This window comes from Mandrillus leucophaeus, unplaced genomic scaffold, assembly GCF_000951045.1.
Source record: "Mandrillus leucophaeus isolate KB7577 unplaced genomic scaffold, Mleu.le_1.0 Scaffold154, whole genome shotgun sequence".
Taxonomy (NCBI): Eukaryota; Metazoa; Chordata; class Mammalia; order Primates; family Cercopithecidae; genus Mandrillus; species Mandrillus leucophaeus.
In genome coordinates, this window is record NW_012101521.1 from 1828787 (window position 1) to 1842979 (window position 14193).

The 14193-nt window shown below is 44.6% G+C and overlaps 1 protein-coding gene across 1 annotated transcript in view; it reads left to right on the plus strand.

Annotated features, from left to right (window-relative positions):
* Positions 1 to 14193, plus strand: part of SEZ6L (seizure related 6 homolog (mouse)-like) — a 95584-nt gene that overhangs the window by 71204 nt on the left and 10187 nt on the right. The window contains exon 12 of the mRNA XM_011975344.1: positions 6410 to 6604. Within this exon, the coding sequence (XP_011830734.1) occupies positions 6410 to 6604 (195 nt within the window). The remainder of the gene's footprint in view (positions 1 to 6409; positions 6605 to 14193) is intronic.

Here is a 14193-nt window from a genome sequence, read left to right on the forward strand (position 1 = left end):
CCTCCCGGGTTTAGCCATTCTCCTGCCTCAGCCTCCCGAGTAGCTAGGACTACAGGCGCCCGCCACCTCACCCGGCTAGTTTTTTGTATTTTTTAGTAGAGACGGGGTTTCACCGTGTTAGCCAAGATGGTCTCGATCTCCTAACCTCGTGATCTGCCCGTCTCGGCCTCCCAAAGTGCCGGGATTACAGGCTTAAGCCACCGCGCCTGGCCTTGTTTTCAAACTCTTACTGAGGACTGGGTCAAAATCGAATCAGGCTGACTTGAAAGCTAGAGAATCCTCAGCTCAATTCGCAGCTCAGCCACTTCCTGCTTGAGGGGAATTTTCACCAGTGAGTTCCACCTGAGCCTCAGTTTTCTCATCTGTAAAATGGTTGCATGGTGCAGTGGTTAAGACCAGATTTGGACCACCTGGATTTGAATCTTATTTATACCACTAATTAGCCTGTGACCTTTGACTTGTTACCCAACAGTTCTGTGCTCCATTTGCCTTGGATATAAAATGGGGATGATGACTAGGCATGATGGCTCACGCCTGTAATCTCAGCACCTTGAAAGAACGAGACAGGAGGATCACTTGAGGCCAGGAGTTCAAGACCAGCCTGGGTAACCTCAGGGTCCTCAGGACCCTGTCTTCATAAAAAAAATTTAAATTAGCCAGGCATGGTGGTGCACACCAGTGGTCCCAGCTACTCGGGAGGCTAAGGTGGGAGGATCACTTGAGAGGGAGGTCAAGGCTGAAATGAGCTGTGTTCATGCCACTGCACTCCAGCCTGGGTGAAAGAGTGAGACCCTGTCTCAAAAATAAAAATAAAATGAATTAGGAATGAAGATATAACATCTGTGTCTTAGGGTTGTTGTGATAACTGAATGAGTTCATAGATATAAAACACTCCGAATGGAATCGGGCTCAGAGAATGCACTCAGTCAATATTGCAAATGTTGGCTGTTTTGGTCATGATTGTTATTACCTTCAAGGACTTTGCGGGAGGATTAGAAATAATATATGCAAATCATCTAATACAGAATGGTTGTGCAAATATTTTGGAAATCAATTAAATGATGAGTTCATATGTTAACCATGCCAGGACACCAAAGCAGTGGTTCTGAGCCCTTGCCAAACTTTAAAATCGCCTGGAGAGTTTTAAAAAGAATACTCTGAGTGACTAATTAAATTAAAATATCATAGGGGGCAGAGCCAGGGCACAGGATAACCCAAGGCCACTCTAGCACTTAGCCTGGGGTTCCCGCTCCTAGGTCAGCTGTCAATATCCTCCTTTACAAATCCAGGTCTAATGATTTATACTTTATCCACCTTCTACCTCCCCAGGCCGAGGACAGTATTTAGCACAGATTTGGTACCAGGAGATACTTGTGGAATACATAGAGGATTGATTTAGTGTTAAGTTACTTGAAAGCAGGGACCATGTTCACCTTGCTCATCATTGTATGCCCGGCGCATACAATGCCTGGCACACAGAAGGTGTCCAATAAATGTGTGTTGTATTAATTAATCTGTTAATTTATCAAAGACAATTTCCAGGGAAAGGTTCTTGGGGGAATTCTTTTGTGTTGCCACTGCCACCTGCTGGTCATTTTGCTGCACTGCAGGTAACACAATAGGGATTTGTGTTCTCTGAAGGGAGCCACCAATGTCAGCAAGAAAAAGCCTCCCCCACCAGGGGGAGGGAAAGTGAGGCTTCTCCTCTGCGCTTTCTCCAGCACAACTGAGATCACACTGGGTTGCAATGACCCGATAACTGCTCTCTGTTCCCCACTCGACTGAGTTCTGGGAGAACAGAAACCATGATTCTCTAATTCACTACTTCACACCCAGCTCCTAGCACACGGATGGAATGTTGGAGGAACAGAGTCTACAGTCTAAAAAGAAAACAAAAAAAACAAAAAAACCGGAGAGTGTATTCTGGACTCTAGGAGTTCAAAAACTATGAAGTGTAGTGCACCGGGCTGCATTTCCCGAGGAGTAGGAGTATTAGATACATTACGGGAGTACCCATGCGGCTTTAAACAGTGTCCAGATGAACTTTTTGTGAGTCATTTGGCTTAGAAAATTAGAAAAATTAAAACTGACATGTGAAGCCTCTGATTATAAGACTATTATTATTTAGAGTGAGGCTAAATTATATAGTGCAATCTAAATAGAAAAACAAGTCAATAGAAATTTACAAAAATATATTAAAGAGGACAGGTGTGGTGGCTCACGCCTGTAATCCCAGCACTTTGGGAGGCTGCGGTGGATGGATCACTTGAGGTCAGGAGTTCGAGACCAGCCTGGCCAAAATGGTGGAACCCCGTCTCTACTAAAAATACAAAAAAAAAAAAAAAAATTAGCTAGGCGTGGTGGCACATAACTGTAGTCCCAGCTACTCAGGAGGCAGAGGCAGGAAAATCGCTTGGACCCAGAAGGCTGAGGTTGCAGTGAGCTGAGATCATGCCACTGCACTACATCTTGAGTGACAGAGTGAGACTCCATCTCTCTCTTTCTCTCTCTCTCTCCATATATATATATACACACACACGTATATGTGTATATATACGTATTAAGTAAACAACAGTACAATTGGTATGAAAATATGACAAGAGTTATAAAAGTCATAAAAATAATCAGTGTGTATTGGGTGCTCACTATATGCTGCCCATCTCATGTGCATAAGCTTATTTAATTCTCATAACAACACCATGAGATAGCCCATTTTCAAGATGAGGAAACTGAGGCTCAGAGAGGTCAGTTGTGCTCACAGACGTACAACTAGGATCTGAATCCTGAGCCCTTGGACACTTGAGCCCAGGCGCTTCTACTCTGCAATTTGCCTTTAAATGAAATGATGTGAGGTCTTTCAAGAAACATTTATTGGGCTCCTATCCTGTACCAGGTTGCCAAGGATGCAGCAGCGAGCTCAGCTGGGTTGAGGACCAAAGACTTCCTAAGGATATTTTCAGAGGAATCATTAGAACATGAATGGCACTGGGTTTATAATGTACATTATAAATATTATAATGTACATTATAAAACATTCATTATACCATCTATGTTTATTGTAAAATAATGCAGACCCACCCTGCATTAAAAAAAAAAAAAATACAACAAAGCACAGGCTGTGAAAATAAAAATAAAACTCTCCCTTCCTACAGAACATCCCCAAGGCACGCTCTGCAGGGTTAATGATCCCTTGCCAGCCCTTTTAGGTCTCGTCCATAAACACATAATAGAGTGCTGCCTTGGAGGGAGCCCCATGATTGATTTAAGCAAGGCTTTGTGATTTGACTCTGGGCTCAGACACAGAAGCATTGGCTGCATATCCATCCTGCTCTGGAATGCCAGGGGGTAAACTTCAAGTATACAAATGACCTTCAATTAGTGGAAGGATTAGCCTTGGCCAAGTGTCAGCTGAATCACTTATTGCCTCATCTCTGGGAATCTTGTGGAAAGGGAAGTACATTCAGCATCTCTGCCTCTCTCGCTCAACTATTCCAACAGCCTTGACTGCGTTAGCGGTCTTCTCCAGCCAGCCAGGGTCTTCAGAGTTTCTCTCTTCTATGGCACCTGCCATTTTTAATTACATTGTCCATTTACACATTTGCTTGGCCCCTTAGAGCATGCAGACCATGAGCGTTAGAGGGCAGGAATGGTGCCAGATTCACCTCCTTACCCCATTGCTGGACGCATTGCTGGGCGTGAAGTAAGCACTCATGAGATATTTTCTGAATAAATGCAAGGGTGCCCGCCAGAGCTATCTATGGTGTCATCCAAGATGCAACTCCAGCTGCACAGGGACCTGGAAAGTCTCTTTCCACAGGCTACTTCTAGGCTAGATTTCAAGGGTGGGAAGGAAACAGTTCATAAGTCCCAGTGAAGACTGCTATCGACGTATAAAGGAAAACCCTTCAACCTCAAGACTAGAAGCCAGATTCCTACCCGTCCACCCACTGGAGGAGATCAAAGCCCCGATTCTTCATGTGTGGTGATTACTGTGACTCAAACATACTCATCAATTGATTCATTCATCTTTTCATGGGAAAAGTGATACATTTAAATGCCTACAAGGCCAGGCAATAGGGAATGGCAGAGATTGGGGCCAAAGTAAAGAATATTCCTGGTCTAACAGGAAAAGCCAGTTCTCAACTCCAGCCAGTCATTGCCATGTAACTATGTGAACCCAGTATTGCCCAATCTTCTAATGTTTCAGAAGAATCCAGAAATCTAAGTTATTATTTGAAATCTCCTAATTTGTGAAAGCTCGGTAACTATTGTTTTAGTTGACATTGCTCAAGCTAAGTAGAGCCCAGATGTAAGTCATGTTCACAGAGAAAAGGGTTCTAGCTGGGACCTGTATTGTACTGTGTGCCTTGAACCACAAGTACCATAGGACCAGGGATTATATCTATTTTATTCACCTCTGTGTCCTCAGTACTACTTATGTTGTTGGCACGTAGTAATTGCTCAATAAACATTATTTGAGTAAACAAAGGAATGCTTTCTGTGAACCAGGCATTGTACTGGGTATGAGCATAATATGAGTTTTAAGCCTGGGAAAGAGGTGCCAGAAAAGATTCTGAAGTTGTGATGGTGATAAGACAGAGTTCCCACCTGCCTTTGGGTAGCAATCTGGGTCTTGAAGGGATGCTTGAGATTCATCTTGCAAAATAAGATGCTTCAAACAACACATGTTTATTATCTGACAGTTTCTGTGGGTCAGAAATCTGGGCATAGCTTAACATGTGCACCCATGTTTATAGCAGTATTGGTCAGAGTAGCCAAAAGGGGAAGCTACCCAAGTGTCCATCGATGGATGAACAAAAAACAAAATGTGGCACCTGCCTACAATGGAGTATTAGTCAGCCTTGAAAAGGAAGAAAATTTTTGACACATCTTACAACCTAGATGAACTTTGAGGACATTACGCTAAGTGAAAGAAGCCAGTCACAGAAGGCAAATACCATTTGATTACACTTACACGCGATAGCTAGAGCTGTCAACTTCATAGAGACAGAAAGTAGAATGGGGGATACCAGGGGCTAGGGATAAGTTGTTTAATGCATATAGAGTGTAAGATTCGCAAGATGAAAAGAGTTCTGGATATAAGTTGCCCAAGAATGTAAAAGTACACTAACCTACTGGACCGTACACTTAAAATGGTTAAGATGGTCAGTTTTATGTTGTGTGGATTTTACCACAATTTAAAATTTTTTAAATAATAAAGTTTATAATGTTTTAGGATGTGTAGTCCTGTGTGTGAAGCAATTTGCTAGCTGTCCATTCCATCCAGGTGCTGAAAAAGGACTAGATTTCACCTGGGGCCTGAAATGGGTTAAACCTGTAGGTTCAACTCTCCAATAAATACTGTGATTCCAGCATCTTGGGTGGCTGAGGCAGGAGGGTTGCTTGAGCCCAGGAGTTTGAGACCAGCTTGGGAGACATAGCAAGGCACTGTCTGTACCAAAAAAAAAAAAAAAAAAAAAAGTCAAGTGTGGCCGGACACGCCCTTAGTCCCAGCTACTCAGAAGGCTTAAGCAGGGGAATTGCTTGACCCTGGGAGGTTGACACTGCAGTGAGCCGGGGTTGCACCACTGCACTCCAGCCTGGGTGTCTTAGGCTACCGGGGGCTTTGTGTCTGCAGCTGAAGAGAATGGTCACCAGATGGCAGTGTGGGCTTATTTTTAATAGTTGGGGCCTTTTATTGCATTCCTTCTAAATCCCAGGCCCTGAGCTTCAAGCTTGCTCTAACAGGCTCATCTCCAGTGAGAGAAACAGATAAATAATTCAGTACAATACAGTGCATGCAGTGCTGGAAAAACTAAGAAGACTGACGACTCAGTTGATGGTAGGAGGCATCAAGGAAGGCTTCCTGGAGAAGGAGAAATGAAGACTGAGTGTTGAAAGACAAGACCTAGTCATGATGGATGCGCAGGTTAGGTGTCAGGTGAAAAGCAAGGAGAAGATTTCATAATTAAACACCCCCACCGTCCATCATTTACTAAGCACCTATGACAGGCCAAAAACATCTTACGCATTTCTTTCTTTATCTATTTTAGTCCTCCAAATTCCTGTAAGACAGATAATACTTTGATCATCATTACGCTAATGAGGAAACTAAGGATCAGAAAGGTTATGCCACTTGCTGGCGATCGCACAGCTAATAAGTAACAGAACTCGTATTTTAACCTTGATTCCACAGCCAACTTCATTCTGCCTTGCCCACATGTAAACTGTGCCCAGAGGTGGAAGACAGAAAGGAGAGTTTGAGAAATAGAAAACAGTCTGACACGAGGTGGGGATGCAGACAGAGGATGCTGGAGAGGCTGACCAAAGCTAGATCACACAGATTCTGAGCAGGACTCCCCAAAGATTTACATCATCTCATCAGAGCTCCTTCTGGCTTGCATTTCAGCGGAGGAGTCCCTGGCATGTGACAACCCAGGGCTGCCTGAAAATGGATACCAAATCCTGTACAAGCGACTCTACCTGCCAGGAGAGTCCCTCACTTTCATGTGCTACGAAGGTTTTGAGCTCATGGGCGAAGTGACCATCCGCTGCATCCTGGGACAGCCATCCCACTGGAACGGGCCCCTGCCCGTGTGTAAAGGTAAAGAAACCTACTCACCACACAGGGTCCACGGGCCCTGGAGATGTCAGGATTGGCTCACAGGAGTTCTGAACTTGCTCTAAAAAGTTGGACTAGGAGTTCGAGACCAGCCTAGGGAACATAGTGAGACCCCCATCTCTATTAAAAAAAAAAAAAAAAAAAAAGTAGTTGGGCACACACCTGTAGTCCCAGCTACTCGGGAGGCTGAGATGGGAGGATCACCTGAGCCTAGGAGGTCAAGGTTGCTCTGAGCCTTGATCATGCCATTACACTCCAGCCTGGACATAGCAAGACTCTATCTCAAAAAAATTAAATTAAATTTTAAAATAATAAAAAGCTGAGCTACTGTACTTCATTATATCTAAGATGTCACCACTAAAAAAGAAAAAAAAATGTCGCCAATTACACTATGACACAATGTCTTCTCCTGGCTTAGAATTTTTATTTTTACTTACTAAAGGAGCTTTTGGCCAGGCACAGTGGCTCACGCCTGTAATCCCAACACTTTGGGAGGCCGAGGCAGGCAGATCACTTGAGGTCAGGAGTTCAAGACCAGCCTGGCCAACATGGTGAAACCCCATCTCTACTAAAAATTTTTAAAAATTAGCCTGGCATAGTGGTACACGCCTGAAGTTCCAGCTACTCGGGAGGCTGAGGCAGGAGAATCACTTGAACCCGGGCGGCAGAGGTTGCAGTGAACTGATATCACGCCACTGCACTCCAGCTTGTAATGACACAGTGAGATTCTATCTAAAAATAAAAATAAATAAATAAATAAATAGGTCTTTAAGCGTTAAGCTTTTTATCATATATCACAATTATGAAAATGTAGAAATGAAAATATAAGCAGCCTAGGCGCAGTGGCTCACACCTGTAATCCCAGCATTTTGGGAAGCGGAGGTGGGAGGATTGCTTGAGCCCAGGAGTTCGAGACCAGCCTGGGGTAGCATGGTGAAACCATTTCTACAAAAAAAAAAAATAATAATAATACAAAAATTAACCTGACATAGTGACATGTGCCTGTAGTCCCAGCTACTTGGGAGGCTAAGGTGGGAGGATCACTTGAGCCCAGGAGACAGAGGTTGCAATGAGCTGTGATCACGCTACTGCACTCCAGCCTGGGTAATAGACCAAGACTCTGTCTCAAACAAACAAACAAAATACAAGCAAAATAAACTGGTTCCAGTGTATTTAAAAGTTCCCCACCTTCAAAGTCTGGCACTTCTGATTTTCTAAATTATTACTAAATTTTTTTGTAGAGACAGGGTCTTGCTATGTTGCCCAGGCTGGCCTAGAACTCCTGACCTCAGCAATCCTCCCTCCTCTGCCTCTGAGTAGCTGGGATTGCAGGTATGAGCCACCACACCCAGCTGTAGAATCATTTTTTACTCCAGGTCTTCAACATTAACCTCCACTCAATATTGCTCTAGTTGAATGTCATTCTGTACTAAAATATATATACATTTACATACATACATGTGTATGCATACATATACATACACATGAGTACATATATATATTGCTCCTGTCCCATTAAAGCATCAAGGATGCAGAATTCAGTAGGAATGTCCATAACGAACTAAAGTCTTTGATACAAGGGGCTTGCAGTTACATTGAGGCAGGGCTGGGACGAGGTTGAGGCAAGAGAGGTGCCTGAGGCGAAAAATGTAAGGAGGTGACCAAGTGTCCCATAGAACAGCCTTTAAAAAAGAGTCTCCGTACACTTCTCGCCCTAGACGCCTCGCCTTGGCCTAGTCCCTGCCCTGTGAACCAGCCTGGTTTTTGTTTATTTGTTGTTTGTTTGTTTTTGTTTGTTTGTTTGTTTGGAGACAGGGTCTTGCTCTGTTGCACAGGCTGGAATGCAGTGGCGTGATCATGACTCACTGCAGCTTCAATCTCCTGGGCTCAAGCAATCCTCCCACTTCAGCCTCCCGTGCGGCTGGAATCACAAGTGCACGCCACCATGCCCAGCTAAATTTTTTTATTTTTGTAGAGATGGGGATCTCGCTATGTTGCCCAGGCTGGTCTCTACTCCTGGCCTCAAGCGATCCTCCCACCTCGGCCTCCCAAAGTACTGTGATTACCACGTCCAACCTCTGCCTGCCTTTGACCCCTGCTTAGAGAACACTGCTTAATTATTTCCCACCTCTTGCACCGCCTTCTCACAACCAATTAGTTCCCATGGGTTAGGAGTGTTCTCCCACTGCCTACGGGGTGATCTCCCAGGGTGCTGCCTGGCATTCTGCAAACCCTGATAATCTTACGCCCCCACGTTTGTGCACACGGCGAATCATGAGCGCCACCTGGTGGCAGTTATTATTACACACTATTGCTTTAAGCCTCGCCCCGACCTCCCAGATGGTGAAGTGAGAAAATTGCATCTTAGAATCCATTGAACACTCATCACTAAAATTAAGTTGTAACACACTGAGTAAAATTTGGATTCGTTTATCTGGATCTTTGAAGTGCACAGTCAGTCATAGTAACGGAAATACGTTCAGTGTTTTAGGCCAGTGGATCTTAACCTTTATTGCATTAATGCCCCTTTGAGAATCAGGCAAAAGGCACTGAATTTGCCCTCCAGAAGGAACAGAAGCGTGAAGTTTTATGCCTCTACTTGGGAACCCATAACTCCAGTGGGTCCCCAAATGCCTTATTCATGAACCCCAGCTCTGAGACTTAAAACTACGTTCCCAGCTAGTTTGTCCACTCTGAGGTATATTTCCAAAAGAAGTGAAAACAGGTGTTCAAACAAACACTGTCTATGAATGTTTATAGCAGCACTATTCACGAGAGCCACAAGATAGAAACAACCCAAATGCCCCTCAACTGATGAATGGATAAACAAAAGTGTGGCAGAAAAAAGGGAATATTATTCAGCCAGAAAAAAAGGAATGAAATATTGACACATGCCACAGCACGGATGAACCTCAAAGCCATTATGTTAAGTGAAGGAAGCCAGACACAAAAGGTCACATGTTTTAAGATTCTGTTTATAGGAAACATCCAGCATGGGTAAATCCATAGAGACAGAAAGCAGAGTCGTGGTTGTCTAGGGACTGCTTAATGAGTATGGGGCTTGTTTTGGAGATGATGAACATGTTTTGGAACTAGACAGAGGTCATGGTTGTGCAACACTGTGAATGTGCTAAATGCCCCTGAATTGTTAACACTTTAAAATGGTTAATTTTATGTTATGTGAATTTTATCTACCTAAAAGAAAAAAAAAAACAAAAAAACCCCTGAATCACCTCATTTAAGTCTTATGACCACTAAAATAGGTGAGTCATCTTACCTGTTTTACAGATGTAGAAGGAGAAGCTCAGAGAAGTTAAGTGACTTTCCCAAAGTCATGCAGCTAGTACAAGACAAAGCTAGGACTTGAACTCGCATCTCATGACTGTAAATTTCCCACCTTCAGGGCTACTAAGAAAGACCCCCAACCAGCCAATCACCACAGCATGGAAACCTAGGTGTGTTTACACATTCCCAAATCTACCCCAGATCTCCCAAGCCAAAATCATTGAGAGGCGGGCCTGGAATAAACATTTTAACAAGCTCTCAAATGCACTTTGAATTTGAGAACCATTTAAGGCCATGATTTCCAAACATTTAGAGCAAACGTAAACGGAGTCCTGAGCCCTTTCCACTGAGATTCTGATTCACTGGGTCTGAAGCAGGACCCAGGGACCAGTTTAACCGCATAGGTGAATTGTGTCATCAGCCAAGTATGCGAAACACTAGCATAAGGGATGCAATTTAATCTTACCGGGTATCAAGCAGGGGCTCATCACATGAATGACAATGACTTATATAAGCAGTTATTTTTTTCTTCTTCTTCTTTTTTTTTTTTCCCCCCCCGAGACGGAGTCTCCCTCTGTCGCCCAGGCTGGAGTGCAGTGGCGCGATCTCGGCTCCCTGCAACCTCTGCTCCCGGGTTCACACCATTCTCCTGCCTCAGCCTCCCGAGTATCTGGGACTAGAGGCACCCGCCACCACGCCCGGCTAATTTTTTGTATTCTTAGTAGAGACAGGGTTTCACCGCGTTAGCCAGGCCTAAATTTATTTTTGATAGTACAGGAAACCTGCTTTGTAGAGCTTAAGTATTGGGAAGTTCCTGAGTAAAGATTGCCTGTAAACCCTGTAACTGTCATATGGACATTAATTGAAGTTAATTTGACGTTGTTGAGGAGTTTTCTGCAGGGGAGAAAACAGCAGGATTTGTTTCTTAATGAACCTTGGCCGGGCGCGGTGGCTCACGCCTGTAATCCCAGCACTTTGGGAGGCGGAGGCGGGCGGATCCCTAGGTCAGGAGTTGGAGACCATCCTGGCTAACACAGTGAAACCTGTCTCTACTAAACATAAAAAAAATTAGCCGGGTGTGGTGGAGGGTTCCTGTAGTCCCAGCTACTTAGGAGGCTGAGGCAGGAGAATGGCGTGTACCCGGGAGGCGGAGCTTGCAGTGAGCTGAGATCCAGCCACTGCACTCCAGCCTGGGCCACAGAGAGAGACTCCGTCTCAAAAAAAAAAAAAAAACAAACTCAAATAAGAAAAAACCATGAAAAGGGCCACTTTGGCCTGGACAACGTGTTTGTGTCTGCCACGTGGCTTTTTAAATTCTTCTTGGATTAATTGCGAAGGTATCTCATGGAACAAGTAGAAGAAATCAGAGTTTCAAATGGAAGGAGCAGAGTTTTCCTCTCTCCTCCATCCCTTTCTTTCTTCTGCGGAAGCCAGTGATGATCACTTGAATTTCCAGTGTCACACCTTTCCCTAGGCTTGTACACGTAGATATACTTGGAAAGAGAGAGGGATGTTTATTTTTGCTTTATAGAAAAAAAAAAAAAAAAAAACCTGGGTGTGGTGGCTTACACCTGTAATCCCAGTACTTCGGGAGCCAAGGTGGGAAGATCACTTGAGCCTGGGAGTTTGAGACCAGCCTAGGCAAAATAGTGGGACCTCATCTCTACAAAAAAATCAAAAAAATTAGCCGGGCATGGTGACACACTCCTGCAGTCCCAACTACTTGGGAAGCTGAGGCAGGAGTATTGCTTGAGCCCAGGAGGTTGAGGCTGCAGTGAGCCATGACTGCACCACTGCACTCCAGCCTGGGAGAGGGAGCAAGACCCTGTATCAAAAGAAAAAAAAGGGAGGGGGTTCCATATCATGCTGTACTCTGTGTTTTACTTATTACAAATGTAGCACCATGTTATTTTTTTTAATTGCCACCCATCATTCCACACTTTGCCTGTTCCCCAGTGCATTCAGCCCTTCCTCTGTTGATGGAGACATCAGTTCTCTTCCAGTTTTTTGTTTGTTTTGTTTTGTAAAAACATTCTTGCCCATGAATCCTTGGATGCTGGCACTTTTCATCCTGCAGGGCAGGTTCCTCAAAGCAGGATTGATGGTGTGGGCAAAGGCCTGTGGATATGGAGTTGTCCTGGATGTCACCAAATCGTTGCCCGCAATTGGAGCAATCCACGCTCACCAACAACGTGTAATAATGTCCATTTCTCCACATCCTCACCAGCACTGTATGTTTTCAATGTTTTTTACATGCTGCCAAACTGATAGGAAAATAAAACTACCATCAGAATATACACAAATGTAGCGGGGCATGGTAGTGTGCACCTGTAATCCCAGCTACTTGGAGGCTGAAGTAGGAGAATTGCTTGAAACCGGGAGGCTGAGGTTGCAGTGAGCCGAGATCGCACCACTGCACTCCAGTCTGGGTGACAGAGCAAGATTCTGTAAAAAAAAAAAAAAAAAAAAAGAATATACACAAATGACCAAAAAAAAGGAAAAAACCAGGAAAGCTAAAAAGAGGCTCCATTTTGCAGGTGATCCCTGAAACCTCTCTTTTCTATGGGCTAGCATCCCTGGAAGCCCCGCAAGGTGCACCAGCTTACTGCTTTCTCCCACAGCTGTGATGGAATTGCTAGCAGGAAAGGCTCTCGGGAGACCCCTGCACCTTTCTTCCCTCCCCATTTCCACTCCTGAGATGCGTCCCACCACCAACTCTGTACGCAAATGATAAATCACTTCCTCTTTGGAAAAAGAAACTGGGATGCATGACATTGTGGTCTGCAGGAGGGGAAGCAACTCAATGCCAATGTGAGGCCACCTGACTGGGACATGGGGCCCCCAGGCTCCATCCCGGTTCTGCTGTGGACCACCTGTGTGACCTTGAGTGAGCCTCCTTCCCTCTCTGACCTTGGTTTCCCTTTTTGTGAACTAACTGGGGGAGCCCAGATCAGAGTTTCTAAAGAGGAGCCAGTGAGCCCACTGGATGCATCAGCACAGCTGGGGCATTGGTGAGACCTGCAGAGGTCCACCCCTGAGAATACTGCCCTGGCAAGTCCCAGGAATGGCCCAGGAATCTGCATTTAACATGCCCCCTGCGGTCCATGAGCACGGGGCTCCAAGGGACACAAGATTCAATGCCTCCTCCCGGTTCTAGGATTCCATGGACATTCACGCACTCCCACTCAACCACGGTGCGACTCACATCTTGGGGCGGGACCATCTGCTTCAATCTTTCCATTTTCTTGATGCCAAAGCTGCAGAGATGTGTGCACTTAGTTAGCCAGCTAGCTTTTCAGCTGGTTTTGTTGTCATGGTGTGATGATGGCGTAAACCAGAGAGTGACTTTAACCAAGGCATGGATTAGGATGTCTTGGGATTGGAGACATGAGTATAGCTAAGCCTTTGGTGGCCACTCTCTCCTATCCCCTAATGCTGCAATTTTTTCATCGAAGTCCTTCACGCTGGGGTTTTGCATTCCTGTAATAAACGTCCATCCTTGTTGGTATTTTTTTGTGCTCAGCTACCACCATGACTGATGACAAAGATGGGGTGCCAGTCCCCATCATCTTGAACCTCCAGAGAAGTTTTACAGAAAATATAAATGATTAAAAATCGTTTCTGCAGTCAGCAGAGACCGTGCGCCACTGCACTCCAGCCTGGGCGACAGAGCGAGATTCCTTCTCAAAAAAAAAAAAAAAAAATAGTTTCACATGGAATACAAAGCCTCATCAAATAAAAAGGAATAAGAATGAAATTAGAGAGGTGTACATAGATAGTCTTCAAAACAAGAGAACAGTTCCATCTCTGGCTGGATTTTGTATAAAGGTCTTGGGCCTCGCAATCCATTCGTGCTTTGCCCCACGTGAAAATGATGAAAAGACCCTAACCACATGATTGAGAGCAGAAACCACAGAGCTTGAGCAACCCAGATAGAAATCCTGCCTCCATCACTGAGAAGCTGTGTGATGTCAGAGAAGTCGCTTCACTTCTCTGAACCTCTGTTTGCTCATCTGTAAAATGGGGATGATAATAGCATTGACCTAACAAGATTGTCATGAGGGTTAAATGAGCAAATGTATATAGAGTTCTTGGCACAATTTTGGACACGCGGTGAGTGTTCAGTAATTATTCACTATCACTGTTGTTGACGTTGGGTCTTATCTATCTCATCTTCTCTTGGGAACTTAGGAAGTGAAGAGTCCCCAGGCACGTTCACTGATTATAGTGGCCCAAGACAAGTCAAAACATAACACTAACTTCACCAAAGCATGGCATGGGCTTTT